Genomic DNA, 13965 nt, shown 5'->3' with positions numbered 1-13965 from the left:
GGAGTAACGTAGGCGACTGCGGAGGAATAACGTGAGCGACTGCAGGGAATAACGCTTCATTATTTTCCTCGTTCCTCGAAAAATCATGAAGATTTTTTGTGTACGTTTCTTTCACTTGATTATGTTTGTAAATAATTAAAAATGTCTAATAAGCGTGGTTGAGCGGCAAGACGTCAGATAACATGGGAAAAATATCTTGCCCTACCCGCAGGGTGCGCTCATGTCAATGATAATTATCTATACAAAAAATATTCTTCATCGTTATTAGTACTCCGGTAATCATTGATAGTTATCTCCCCATAACATGCTGGCCATCTCCTCCCTGTTACCCACATTATCTTCATACAGTCTACACCTTTTACCCATGGTATGTCCGTTATCATCTACACTTCTCTTCCCATGTTGTCTACGTTAATCCATCAATGCTACTCAGTCAGAGACTGCTAGAAGAGCAGTTATTCTCATGTTGTCCACGCTATCTTCCCTATGTTATATCGGCCATCTCCCGAAGGGATGTACAATGCAGTATATGATATCGTTACCAAAGTTTATCCTAACATAGCTACATCGTTACCAACAAATATATGCATGTAACACAAAATACACTGCGTGTAATGAATATGTCCTGTGTACTATTATTTCCGGACAGGTAACGTTATTCAGGTAATTTCTACAATAGTGTGCGCATTGGTTGACCCGGGTAGAACCACCCGCAGGGTGTTATTGATAACGAGTAATATACTCTATTGTAAAAACAGATGTAAACATCGTTACCAGAGTTATGTAACAGCATTACCAATTAATGTACTATTGGTACTCTACAAAAAAAATGCTTCATCGTTACAAAAAATTAGTGAATTAATAGTCTATGCGGAATTGATTGTTAGTGGATAACAGTGTAGGAGATTGCGTCGCAGAATATGAGTGGACAACAGGAGAAATAACGTGAACTCCTGCGGAGGAATAATGTGGACGTGATTGCAGGACAGATTATTAGTGGACAACGGCATTCATGTGACACTCTGAACAAATGCGTAGAGTATCATGTGACAATGACGTAGACAGGTATACGTAGCTAGTGCCCTCTGGGCATTCTGTGGAATGGCATCGACTACATCCCAAACGTCTACCGATGAGAATCGTTACGTCCGCCATCTACTCTAGAAAGATGATCTAGACCAATTTTGCGTAAATCACTTGGCTTGATGTTGTATTGCTTCAAATACGTATTAAACCACTTGACTCCTGGTTTACCAGGATCACGTAATATACCAGAATCTATTGATTTTTGAATCCATGTCAGTAGTTCTTTCGCACGTGTTTCACTTTTTTCCATTGACAGAAATGATCTTGGAGCGCTGTCTCCCCGACTTTTAGCAAAACCGATTACATGTACATTTTCAATGCGCAGAGTTATTACTTCAGCTGGTCTCATACTGAGCATAATCATAACATCGGCTGGTGCTAAAATGTCAGGAACATTAGTAGTACAGCAGTAATTTTGGAGTCTATTACTCACAGATTCAAAAGTAAATATCGTAGGAAGATTAATACCGTTAGCTTCTCAAATATCACGTTTTTCGGCTTGCATTCTATTTGCCAATGCAGTGATATTTGGATTTTTCGTTGCGTTGATAATTTCAGATAAAGCCCCAGTGTTTCTTAATTCAGTGCGCAACCGTGAAAGACATGAAGTAGTTGCTATTGGCTTCTCTGAATCAACTAACAATTGAGTTTCGAACAATGCATCATCGGGACTTTTGGCAAAACCAGTCACGTGTCCATTTTCAATACACAAATTTTTTACTTCGGCTGGTCTCATACTGAGCATAATCATGACATCGGCTAGTGCAAGAATGTCGGGAAGTGACCGCAGAAGAATAATGTGGACGACTACATCGCAGAATATGAGTAGATGTTCCTTTGGGGGTAATGATGACCATGTATCTTCCCCATAGTCCACATACAGTATAATGTCAGTGACAGTTACACAATTCACTTGCTGCACGAAAGTTACCATATAGGTTAATGATGAAATCATTTACTAGAATTGAACTAATGAAGTGATAACCCGTATTTATTTTATAGCAATCAAATTTTACCCAGAGAATACAAAGTAGTAAAAAAAGAAGAAAATACTATTATCCTATAAACTTAAATCTCGCTTAACCAATTCTATTAAATTATGTCACTCCCTACATTTTAGCCCTGCAAAAGAAAATTCCATAAGAAAATTATTTATAATCAATCTGATCCTCTTATCTTTTTTGATGTACTGAAATTCACAAAAATTTTACTATAACGTTTCATTTTCTCCATTTAAATAGTCTATAACATCTTTTGGCAAACCATTGCTAAATCTTTGAAATCTTCGATTTTACATCTCTCTAAGTTATTGCATTCAGTAAAAAAAGTATTTCTAATTTTCCTAACTTTTAAATTGTTTTGTTTATCGATTGGCTACAAACTGAATAATTACGAAGTGTTAGTTTCTTGAGGATCGCAGTAGATAATTTAAATTAAACATCGAGTTCTCATTAACCGTTACATTGAAACCATGATGCATTATATGACTTTAAGTTCATCTATAAGGTCACAAACGTTTTGAATAATACGATCAGGACGTTCATCCATTAATATTTTCAACTGCAGGAATCTTTCGTTGGTATTTTTTTATACAAGAATTCAAATAAAAAAACCCGCAGTAATTTCATATTACAAATCTTATCCAATACTCCAGGTATTACACTGTAATGATGTCCACGTATTTTTCTACAGTGAGTCTACCGTTATTCCCAAAGGGCACATGAGTAATACCTATCTTTGTCACTCTCAGCAATCTCTTCAGTAACGAAGTCCATAATTGAGTATGTATTGGTCGACAATGGTCAACGGCATTCACGTGACATCAATACCCAAGGGTCCTATGTGGGCGTTGCTCAGCTAAAGGCTCATGTGCTCTTGATGGTAAGAATACCTTATCCTATTTACGTCAATATATGCGGTTACCAACACATGCATAGTTACCGAAATAAATACTTAGAAGCTTCTCCTCCTACAAATTGTAACTAATGGTATATGTAATCATGGTTACCAACCAATATACGTTTCATTGAACTAAACGTATGCAGAAGTCGTTACCAAAGTCATTTATATGCTGTATTGTAACAAAAAGAGTATATGTTTATGAGTGTTATCGACAACAGGGGGTAATGTAGACATGGAATACCTCTCGTTGCCTACTCCTAATCATTTCCACCATTGCCTACGTTGTCCCTCCCTTCAATAGTGTGAAAAAAACTGTTATACATTCACTCGGAGACTGCCCAAAGGCACATATTCGTCTTGTGAAAAGATTATTGTTCCACTTCACCTACGTTACCCTATTTTTACACAAAAATCACGTGACTTGGACGACTTTTGGTCGTTGAAATTTTTACAGAACTGCTTGAACTGAAAAAAATTGGTAACCGTCTTCTCCTAATCATTTTCACCGTTGTCTACGTTATCCCCCCTGTTACTGGCGTAATGCCTTCTACTGTTGTCTTATGTTCTCTTCTACCTGTTATTACATCGTTACCAACAAAAATGTATAGAAGTAACGATGCCCACGTGTTTCTGCAATAGAGTATAATATTCGTATAGTTGTTAGGTAGCTTACTGCGTTCTAAGCTTTACAGAGAAGCTCCTTTTGGGGAATAATGTGGCTGTGTTTCAACCGCATATGATTTGGAATGATTACCTGCGTATCTGGTTATTCGTGCACCAGCATTCTCATCCTTAAACTTACCAATTACCTTCTTATTTTTAACTCTCGTGTACCGTCTGGCTTGGTTATCCATTGGTCAGGTGGTAATTTTTTAAGTAAGGGTGATCTTCCGGGTAATCACTAAAATCATACAAATCCGCATCTTCAACCATATCATCATATACATTTTCTGTTTCGATTTCAATGATAAATGAGTCTGTTTCAGTATAACAAGTTTAGCTTTATCCCCATATTTTCTTTTAATGTGGTTATACCAGAAATCATACATATAGTACTTACTTAAATCGAGAATCGTTGCTCCTACATAAATTAGCTTTAACTAATACCTTCCAGGTAAATACTGCTTGTTATCTATACTACACGCCTGCTGAATTCTTCACTAGTTATCTACGGTACGATAATTACACAACGCTGGTAAGAGGATAACAATCGTTACCAACAAAAAGTAACATAGTTACCAACAATAAACTACATAAAAGATAGCATAGGCATTACCATAGTTCAATGAAGTGCATATTAGTTAGTAACAATAAACGTTTATTCTCTCTGGTCGCAGTCATAGTGAAATTTTTTCTTGTAATCGACTACAGTAAATATGTATAAAAGTTTATGTTAAAGAAAAATAAACGTGGTTGGTCGGCACGGTGACCAGGTCAAGGCCCAGTAACGATGTCAACATATGGCGTATATTACGTAACATACGTACAGGCATAGCCTGGGCGGAGCCCAAAAAATTATCCCATGTTGTTCACTAACACTCAAATCTGCATAGACAAGTAATTCACTAATTTTTGTAACGATGAAGTGCGCTTTCTCAATAGTTACCAATAATCACCAATAAGTACATTTTTTGTGTAACGATAATTAGTGGACAATAGGAGGAATGTCTCGAGGAATAACGTAGACGTGGAATGCTTCGACTGAAGGGAGACGAAGGTATACTACATCGTTACAAATTAGTGGACAACTGCGTATCAGAATATGAGTGGACAACTGTGGAATTGATAAGCGACTGCAGGAATAACTGCTCGAAGAGCAAACTCTGACTTCTGGAAGAAGAATATATAAGGTTGCTTGTCTAAACCTCTTCAAAATCCTACGATTAGTTTCGTCAAAATTTTACTATAGATTTATTATAGTTTCAGCAGAGTTTCGGCAGTTTCGGCATTTATAATAAGTTTCAGCAGTTTCGCCTTTCTCTAAAGTTTCGCCAGTTTTTTAATATAACTTTAATATAGTTTCGGCAGAATTTCGCTTTTCGGCGAAACGCCATCTTGCCTAAACCCCTAGGTTTCGGCAAGCAACCTTAAGAATATAGTACAGTTAATAGGACGAAAAAATGAGCAGTTATTAGGCTCTATCTTTAGCACACTTGGTAATCTCTTTGGTAACTTTGTCTACAATTGAGTATGAATGGGACAACAATGATTATAATAGACAACTGGGGAAATAACGTGAGCTCCTGTGAAGGGTACTCATTTTTGGCGGAGTCCGGTCAGTCAGAGACTGCTCGAAGAGCAAAATTTAATCACGTGACCACTGTATTCCTCCTTTCAGTCGAAGAGTGCCCAAAGGCACTTCGTACCTTTCAGGTAGTATCTGTAATCGAACACAGTCTCAGTATGTAGTTAGTTGATAAGATTGTTCATCATTCCTAACTAATATGCACTGCAGTTGTCCACGTTATTCTCCATAACGGCCACTCATAATCTGCGAGCAGGAGCTCAGTCTTAGGAATAGTGGAACCCTCCAGATATTCCATGTCTACGGTATTCTTCCTCTATCATTTACCTACGTCTTTCTTCTCATGAGTGTTTTGGCAGGGGCCCTGTTACCCCCAAAGGGAACTTCCTCTGTCAAAAGTCTTAGGAGAATGTGTTCCTAATGCTGCTCAACCACGCCTATTAGGTACAACGTAGAGTTGATTGTTATCGATAACAGGGAAGGTACTTCATATTTACAAAAAATATTAGTAGACGGCTGCGGAATGGATAATAAGTGGCATCTTACTAGTGGTATCATTTCTGGGACATAATGTCTCGGAAATCTCTTGGCAAAAATCACGGTCAGTTCACTTCCGAAGGAAGGTCTAAAGACTAGTTCTGCAGGAGCTAATCATAGGGTGCGCTTATCACGTAAGGAAATTCTTCTGGGTACTCCTGAGTGTGTCATGTGCCCTTTGGGAGGGACCATGACGTACTATTTTCTCATGTGACACTCTACTCACTTGTTCAGAGTATCATGTGACCATGACGTAGTATTTACTAATTTTGTGTAACTATGAAGTATGCATCTGCAGTCGCCTACGTTATTCTTCCTGTTGTCCACTAATAATCCATTCCGCAGCTGCCTACTCTGCAATTGGTAATTATTGGTATTATTGGTAACTATTGATAATTATCATTACACAAAACATCCCTAAAGGGCGCTAAAGGCACTTCATCGTTACAAAAAATAGTGAATTACTTGTCTATGCGGAACTGAGTGTTAGTGGACAACATGGGATAAATTTTTGGGCGGAGCCCAGGCTATGCCTGTACATATATTACGTAGTACTAGTAAATGTAGACAGGTGCCCTCCAGGCATTCTGCTTTGCAATGTGTTCCTAATGTATAACAATCATTACAAAAATATTATCAATCGTTACCGGTTACAGTAATATAATAATCTTTACCAACTAATACCATCAGTAAATTAGATCGGCATAAAACAATGCATTGAAAAAACACTGTAAAATTCAATATGTTAATCATTGCAATGATCATCGCCAATCAGCAATAAACAATACACTGATTATTTTGTGCAATGATCATTAGCTAAAACTGCGCACTGATCATTTAGCATAGTTTAATGCACTGTTTAATATCTTGTTTTACGCACATTTCAATTTTTTTTTTTACGTTTAAAAACAAATTACAAGTGCTAACCGGGATATTACTCACCTCTCTTAAAATTCAATTTTAATTGGTTAAACTCTAATTGACTAATTTTTTTTTAACTTCGATAAAAAAATCCCACTTTTTTTTATAAAAAATATTTTTAAAAAATAAAATTAAAGCATTAATTAAAACAAACAATATAGCAATCCAAAGTAATTTCGTTTATTAATTAATTCTTTCAATACGTGTCACATTTTACAAAGAAACAAAACCCCTGATATTAAAGATAAAAAGACAAAAACCGCAATGTTAAGTATGAAAATAATGAAATTTCAAAGTTAAAAAGATGAAAGGGGCAAAACATCAAAGATAAGAATGAAAATAACAAGTAAAAGAATAAAAATAACGAAATGCCAAGGTTAAAGAATGAAAAGGACGAAATTCTATTTTCTCCAAACTTAATATTAGACGTGTCTTTAAATCTAGAAAGAAATACCAAATAAAATGAGAAAGTAAAAACAAAAAGGAAACGAAAGAGGAAAAATTGGAACAAAAAAAAGAAAAGGGAACGAAAAGGAAGAAAATATATAGAAAGGTGATCAAGAACAAAAATAAAAAGGGTAGAACGAAAATAATTTAAAAGGTCAAAAGGATGAAAACCATAATTCCATAAAGAACAAAACCCATAAAGTTAAAGAATAAAAGAAATAAAATAAGTTAGTAAGAAAATAAAACACAAGAAACAAATACAAAAAAGAAAAATATACAGTACCTAACTAATCTCAAAAAATAGATGAACTATATTTAAAAAATAAAATAATTTACAAAATATTCATTTGTTTTATTGAAACATGGAATAATGTGAACAGGTTCAATAATAGATTCAATTGCTATAACAGTAAACATTGGAATACGTTTTACGTATGGACAATCATATTTAAATAAGCGGTGTAAGTCATTGTATTTAAAATTATACCAATGAACTAATGCCAATTCTTGTTCATCATGACCGGGAATTTTTAATCCAAATAACATTAAAATCTAATAAAAAAATTTTTTTATAAATAAATAAAAATATGCAAAATAATAATTCTTATTTTTACCTTTGCAAAACATACTCCATCAATTGTATTATATTTTTCAGCCTCCTCTTCGTTCATATTAATTGCAATATCACTAAAAGCAGGTGCATTGTAATAATTGCTTTTAGCTCGTATAGTATCAACTTCTCTAATAAATGCACTAGTATACCACTTAATAATTGTTGCTTCAACATCTTTATCAGTAATATTTTCGATAAGATCAAAATATTGATTTAATGAGTCAATTAATACTTCAAATGCTTTTTCAGCTTCTAATGCTAAAAAGTGAGTAGTTCTATATTCATCAACAAAGTCATTAAAGGTATCTAATGTAAAGCTGCCCTCAATTCCACCTAATGTTCTAATTTGACGATGCTTCTTGATTGAAGGTGGAGATGTTATTTTTTGGAGATAATTTAAAATACTATCATGTCGCACCTAATATGATATAAATGATTGATTAATTTTATATAATAAATTAATAGTTACGGTATGATAATTGAACTATACCAAATTAATTATTTGTGAAGTTGCATCCCGCCGATTGGACATTCTATATGGAGCTTTAATATAAAATTTATGTAACGACTCATAAGTTTCAGTCGTGAAACCATTAATTGCACCATAGTTTCGTATAGCATCAATAATGTGATGTTGCCAATTGTGTAGTTTTGGGTATTTCATTTCAGTATCTGCAATTGGTGTAAATAAATTAATAAATTTATTTGCCCAATCAATAATCATTTTCTAAAATAATAGATCAAAGAATATTAATAAAATACTTATAATTATATATTTTAAAATTTTATAATGTACCTGAAAGTTATCAAGTTCTGAATCTGTAAAAGTATCCTTACGGCTAAAAATATACATTCTATTCCAGGATACAAATAAATCTACAAGCTTAGAATCATGTTGTTTTGCTTGAAATAAACTTAAATTTGATTTGCGTTTTGCAACAATTAGACCATCAATAACAAAGACCAATTGTTTCATCATATTTCGAAATTCTGCTGCTGTAAAACGTGCAATATTACCAAGACCACTCTTAAAAATCTTTAGCTCAGGAAAACGTGGGATCTTTGCCAAACGTTTATCAAATTCATCAATTCCATCTTTCTCACAATATAATTGAATATAATTTCTAGCAAAATTAACTTGATAATTGAATAAACCAAGATCGCAATGGTGCATGCGATCTGGTACTGCAGCACTATAAATATTCAATTCACTGTAAAATGGATATAAAATTATTTTAAGTTATTTAAAGTTAAATATTGGATAAAGTAATTTTTATAAAATATTCTTACGGGAACTTCCAAAAGATATTTCGCATTGGATGAATAGAATATTCATGACAAAGGTTGTTATTTATTACAACCTGCATATTATTGGGAGTTCTTAGTTCTATTTGAGATTTTGATAAATTAATATTATTTAATTCATCAATTGTTACAGTACAAATATAACAAGGATGACTACTCCGAGATGAGCTGTAAGTTAACGTTAATGATGCATCTTCAGGCAGATCACCTATAAATTCTGATAGAAAAGGAAATGCCCAAATTATTTGATTGTCTGTTTTAATATCTAATCCATCACATTCATATATTGGTTTAGTCATAATATCAAAACAATATTGATATAACATCCTTTTAGCAGATGCAAATTCTGATTTATTTTCCTTACGATTATGAAGTGGTTTCAGCTTAGGCAAAATTCCTAATAAGACTTTAGCATCCCGTTTGTTTCTACGCCAATTAGGTATATTACCTAATGATAAATAAACAGGATGTTCTGAACTTTTGCCAAAATGGTCTAATGTAGTTGCATCAGAATATAATATTATAGATAAGACCTTTTTTAATCCTGTCCCAATTGATTTTTGAGCATTTTCCCACCACATTCCAGACCATTGCTCTCCATATACACGCTCACGATGTCCATTTTCATTGGTAATATAATCCGGTGAACAATTCCATTGGCAATGATTTATGATATCGATATTAGATAATAGTTCTTTGATAGCTTCAAAAATAGGTCGATGATAAAGAAAATATTCTTCATCTTCATATTTTAATATTTTTGTTTTGAGATATAATAAATGTTTAATATCCATAGAACTAACAAATTCGCGACCTTGTACTGTATTTGTTGGTAAAATAATATCATCTCGGAGATGGTGTTTGTGAAACCATTTCAATATATCATTTCCAGCTGAATTAGATAAGTGATGTGTTGATATGAGCTCCATAAATTCAGAATATGCAGCATCAGGAAATTGTGGTATATTACGACTTGAAATAGACCTTGTATCAATTAAGGATATTTTATCAGTTTGTTCAGGAGTATATAAAGTGTAGTTATGAATATGATCATAAACTGGCTCTTCCTCAATATCGATGATGGTTTCAGATGTTTCAAAATCAGTATCACTATCACTTTCATCCATAATACCTCTATCCATAATATTTTCATCTATGACACTTCTGTCTACAACACTTTCATCAGCAATATTTTCATTGACAACATCTTCATTTACAATTTCCATAATGGCATTGTTATCATCATCTACATTATGATCGTTATCTACATTGTATTCACGTTCATCTACATTATCCTTTATAAAAAGTATACAAAAGGTTATACAATATTAATTAAAGTATAAAATTTAAGTACACATTGTTGTAATTACCGTTATCACCAATTCTCTGGAACACTCTACTTTTTCTATACAAGAATCTTCCGAAACACTGTTTAATATTTCCCAATAGGCCTGACCTTTATGAGATTTTGTATGTTCACGAAGAGCAGCACGGCGTGAAAAGGTTCTTTTACAATTCTGATATGGACAGTTAAACATTCTGCACAAAAAATTTTGTTGTTTAATATACAATAGATTTTTATCATTAAATCAGATACAAAAAATACAAAAAATTTTATCTACCTAGGTAACTTCAATTAATTATATATTAATTAAGTCTTGTGATTTTGAAATTATTAATTTGTTGGATTACATCATGATATTAGCATTACAATCAATTGATCAAATCACATCATAATATTATAATCTTCATATCTTAGAAGATCAAACATTTTTCTTTTTTTTAAATACAATGTCATTAAGACGAGGAAGGAGAAAAAACTGTAATACTACTACAGATAGTGAATCTGCCATATCCCTTAGAGAATTACTCAAAACTAATAAAACTTCTCATGAGAAAACAACTATAGTAAATTATTTAATATTTTTTATGATATTTCTAACATTAATGTATATTATATATACCTTATTACGTGAATTTTATAGGTTGAATTAAGTAAAACTGATGAAGTACAAAACAGAAAAAAAAGAAGGAATGATTTGAAAGAAAATAAAAAACAAAAAAATTCTCGAGTTTCCATATCGCAAGACATATCATTATCAAAAGAACATATTGAACATCAAGCTACTTCTCAAGATTTTCCGGTTGTAACTATTGTATCTGATAGTAATGATTTGAACGATTCTATGATTAATAATACTAATAAAAGGTATATGCATTTTGTAAGGAGTTTATAACATTAAAATTATATCTAATAATGAAATTTATTAATATTTAGCGAAAATCAAAGAGAATCGATAAACAGTGAATCTGATACACCTGATTTATCAACATCTCATCTAACCGAAAGGACAAGTGAGTGTTACAAAAATTTTTTCTATATATAGTATCATTTTGATTATCTAAACTGTATTTACAATTAAAGATGCACAGCTTAAGCGTAAAAAATTGCATGAACTTAGTAATTTACCATCTAAATGTAAGCAGTTATTTTTGATAAATATTACGTCAAATTATAATTTTATATTTATTTTTTTTAATTTAGGTGTTAAACTTGATGCAAATACTCATTCTATTCTTGAAAAAATCCTCGAAGAGCAGCTGAAGCAACGTATGACAATTGAAACTTTGCAGGAAAAATATGCAGAGTTAAAAAGTGATATTTATGAAAATCATAAACTCCTACAAAACATGCTTGCAGTTTTAACAAAAGAACCATCATTAACTACTAATAATCAAGCACATCAACTGGAGGGAAAAGTAAAGCAACGTTTGAAAAGAAAGGATACAAAACATTTGTGGTGGGATGTAGGTAATAATATAAAATTTTTATCTTAGTTAGATATAAATATAACTATTTTATAATATTTCTTTTAGGTTCCAATGACAGAAGCTTGTCATCAATTGTTTCAAGAAAATAAAAATCCGTCAGATGCAGATATTGAACGTGCTTTCAAATCAAAAATTCAAACTGATTATCCCAAAAAATTACAAGAAATTGTAGATTCAAGTGGATGGGATAATTTCTGGAATGCTGGATATTCAATTGTAAGAAATTTTATCAAAATTTTAATGTATAAAAACTAAATTCAATTTACAATTTTTAATACCTATATTATAGACATTGGAATATTTTCATAATTATAGGAGCTCTTACGTACACAAGATAAAAGATGCAGTTTACGCTACTTTCAACTTAATTTCTCACAAACTTAACAAGTTTGCCAGTCCCACGGAAGTCAGATCTTGGAAAGAATCGGAACAAGTTAAACAAGCAAGATCTAATTTGTGGAATAAAATAGATAATGAACCAAATTCTCCTTCACTTATTGAAGATATTTTGCGAAAAGTGTTTATGAAAGAAGAGTTGCAAAATGAAAATAACATTAAATTCAGTATTACAGTTGCATGGATGTTATTAGATCCATCATATGATCAGGTTGAAATATCATCATCAAAAGTACAAGAACGGATGGATAAATGGGATACTGATTCTATTATACAAAAATGGGTATGTAAAGTATTAAATTAATTTGTATCTTATTTTATATATTTATTTTTTTCCTTATTTTAATCAAACATTTTAAATTTTAGCTTAATAAAAAAAATAACAATAATGAAATTAATAGTGAATATAATAGTGAATTAGACGAAAATGAAATTTTGCAAGAAGCTGAATAATAAAATTTGGAAAATGTGGTAAAACTGGCATAATATTATTATTTAGATAATTTGAGTTGTTATGATATAATGTAATAATATAATATTATTATGTAAAGCAGTAAATAAAAATAATAATAAAATATCGCACTGTTCGTAGCAATTTTTTGTGCAATGTTACAGGCTGATTTAACGCACTGTTCTGTGTTGCCTTCACAGAATCATGTGATTTTACGCTGATCTGTGCTGACATAAAACAATGCACTGTTTCATGTGCACTTAATTTCCTGATGACACTCTATTGTAGAAGTATATGTAACGATTGAGTACTCTCCACAATTGATAATTATCATTACACAAGAAATATGTTTTATCGTTATTATTAGTACCTGCGATTGGTAATTATCGTTACATAAAAAATTCTTATTGCTAATTATCGGTAATTATTAGTATTATAGGTAACTATTGATAATTATCATTACACAAAAAATATGCTTCACCATTACAAGAAATTCTACTTTGTCGTTACAAGAAACTCTACTTCATCGTTACAAGAAATTTCGTCACGTGCCTCGTGGAGATACAACAAAATTATAACGTTATGCGGCCATCGTTACCACAAAGTCGTCGAAGTCACGTGCTCTTTGAGCAGTGGGTTTTGCCAGCCAAGGGCTCTCTGACTGTTTTTTTGGTGACTGCGAAACTATGAACTGACAGTCTTGCCCTACCCTACGGGTACGAAGTAGATTCGTGAAGCGAATCCCGAAGGGATTCCATCTACCCATAAAACCAATGTTTTACTTCTTCGAAGGTCCTACGGACTAATTCGAGAGGTTATAGGAGATCCGCTCCTATGGGTACTACGTAGAACTGGAATGACCTTAGTATCACATTTCCTAAAACCTTTGCAGAGGAAGTTCCCTTTGGGGGTAACGATGTCAACACAATAAACGTATAAACTGTTTTTTGTTACAATACAGTACATAAATAACTTTGGGCTTCAGGTAATGATGTTCGCATATGTTTAGTTCAATGAAGAGTATATTGGTTGGTAACCATGCTTCGCAATGGTCCTAATCCCGAAGGGAGGAATAACGTGAGCGAAGGTAATACACCTTTAACATGTGAAAACCAAAATGAAATTCCTGTCCACTAGTAATCGATTTCACATGGTTACCAAAATGATACCCCCCTCAGAGAAGACACGATGAACGTATATTCTCTCTTGTTACCGTGGTCATGTGAGAAA

The 13965-nt window shown here is 32.6% G+C and overlaps 2 protein-coding genes across 2 annotated transcripts; one reads left to right on the top strand and one right to left on the bottom strand.

Annotated features, from left to right (window-relative positions):
- Positions 1 to 1126: 1126 nt before the first annotated feature.
- On the bottom strand, positions 1127 to 2041 carry OCT59_012824 (uncharacterized protein; the record flags this gene model as incomplete). Its single annotated transcript, XM_025312026.2, has 2 exons — positions 1127 to 1464; positions 1576 to 2041. 2 exons carry the CDS (start codon positions 2039 to 2041, stop codon positions 1127 to 1129), a joined length of 804 nt encoding a protein of 267 aa, XP_025165967.2.
- Positions 2042 to 10847: 8806 nt separating this feature from the next.
- On the top strand, positions 10848 to 12737 carry OCT59_012823 (uncharacterized protein; the record flags this gene model as incomplete). The annotated part of the gene is made up of 8 exons (XM_025329622.2): positions 10848 to 10964; positions 11042 to 11265; positions 11335 to 11411; positions 11482 to 11535; positions 11602 to 11864; positions 11934 to 12104; positions 12178 to 12567; positions 12651 to 12737. 8 exons carry the CDS (start codon positions 10848 to 10850, stop codon positions 12735 to 12737), a joined length of 1383 nt encoding a protein of 460 aa, XP_025165969.2.
- Positions 12738 to 13965: the final 1228 nt, after the last annotated feature.

The sequence above is a fragment of the Rhizophagus irregularis genome, chromosome 20 (assembly GCF_026210795.1).
Source record: "Rhizophagus irregularis chromosome 20, complete sequence".
Classification (NCBI taxonomy): domain Eukaryota; kingdom Fungi; phylum Glomeromycota; class Glomeromycetes; order Glomerales; family Glomeraceae; genus Rhizophagus; species Rhizophagus irregularis.
The sequence above is the reverse complement of the archived record's forward strand: the minus strand, read 5'-3'. Positions and strand labels throughout refer to the sequence as shown.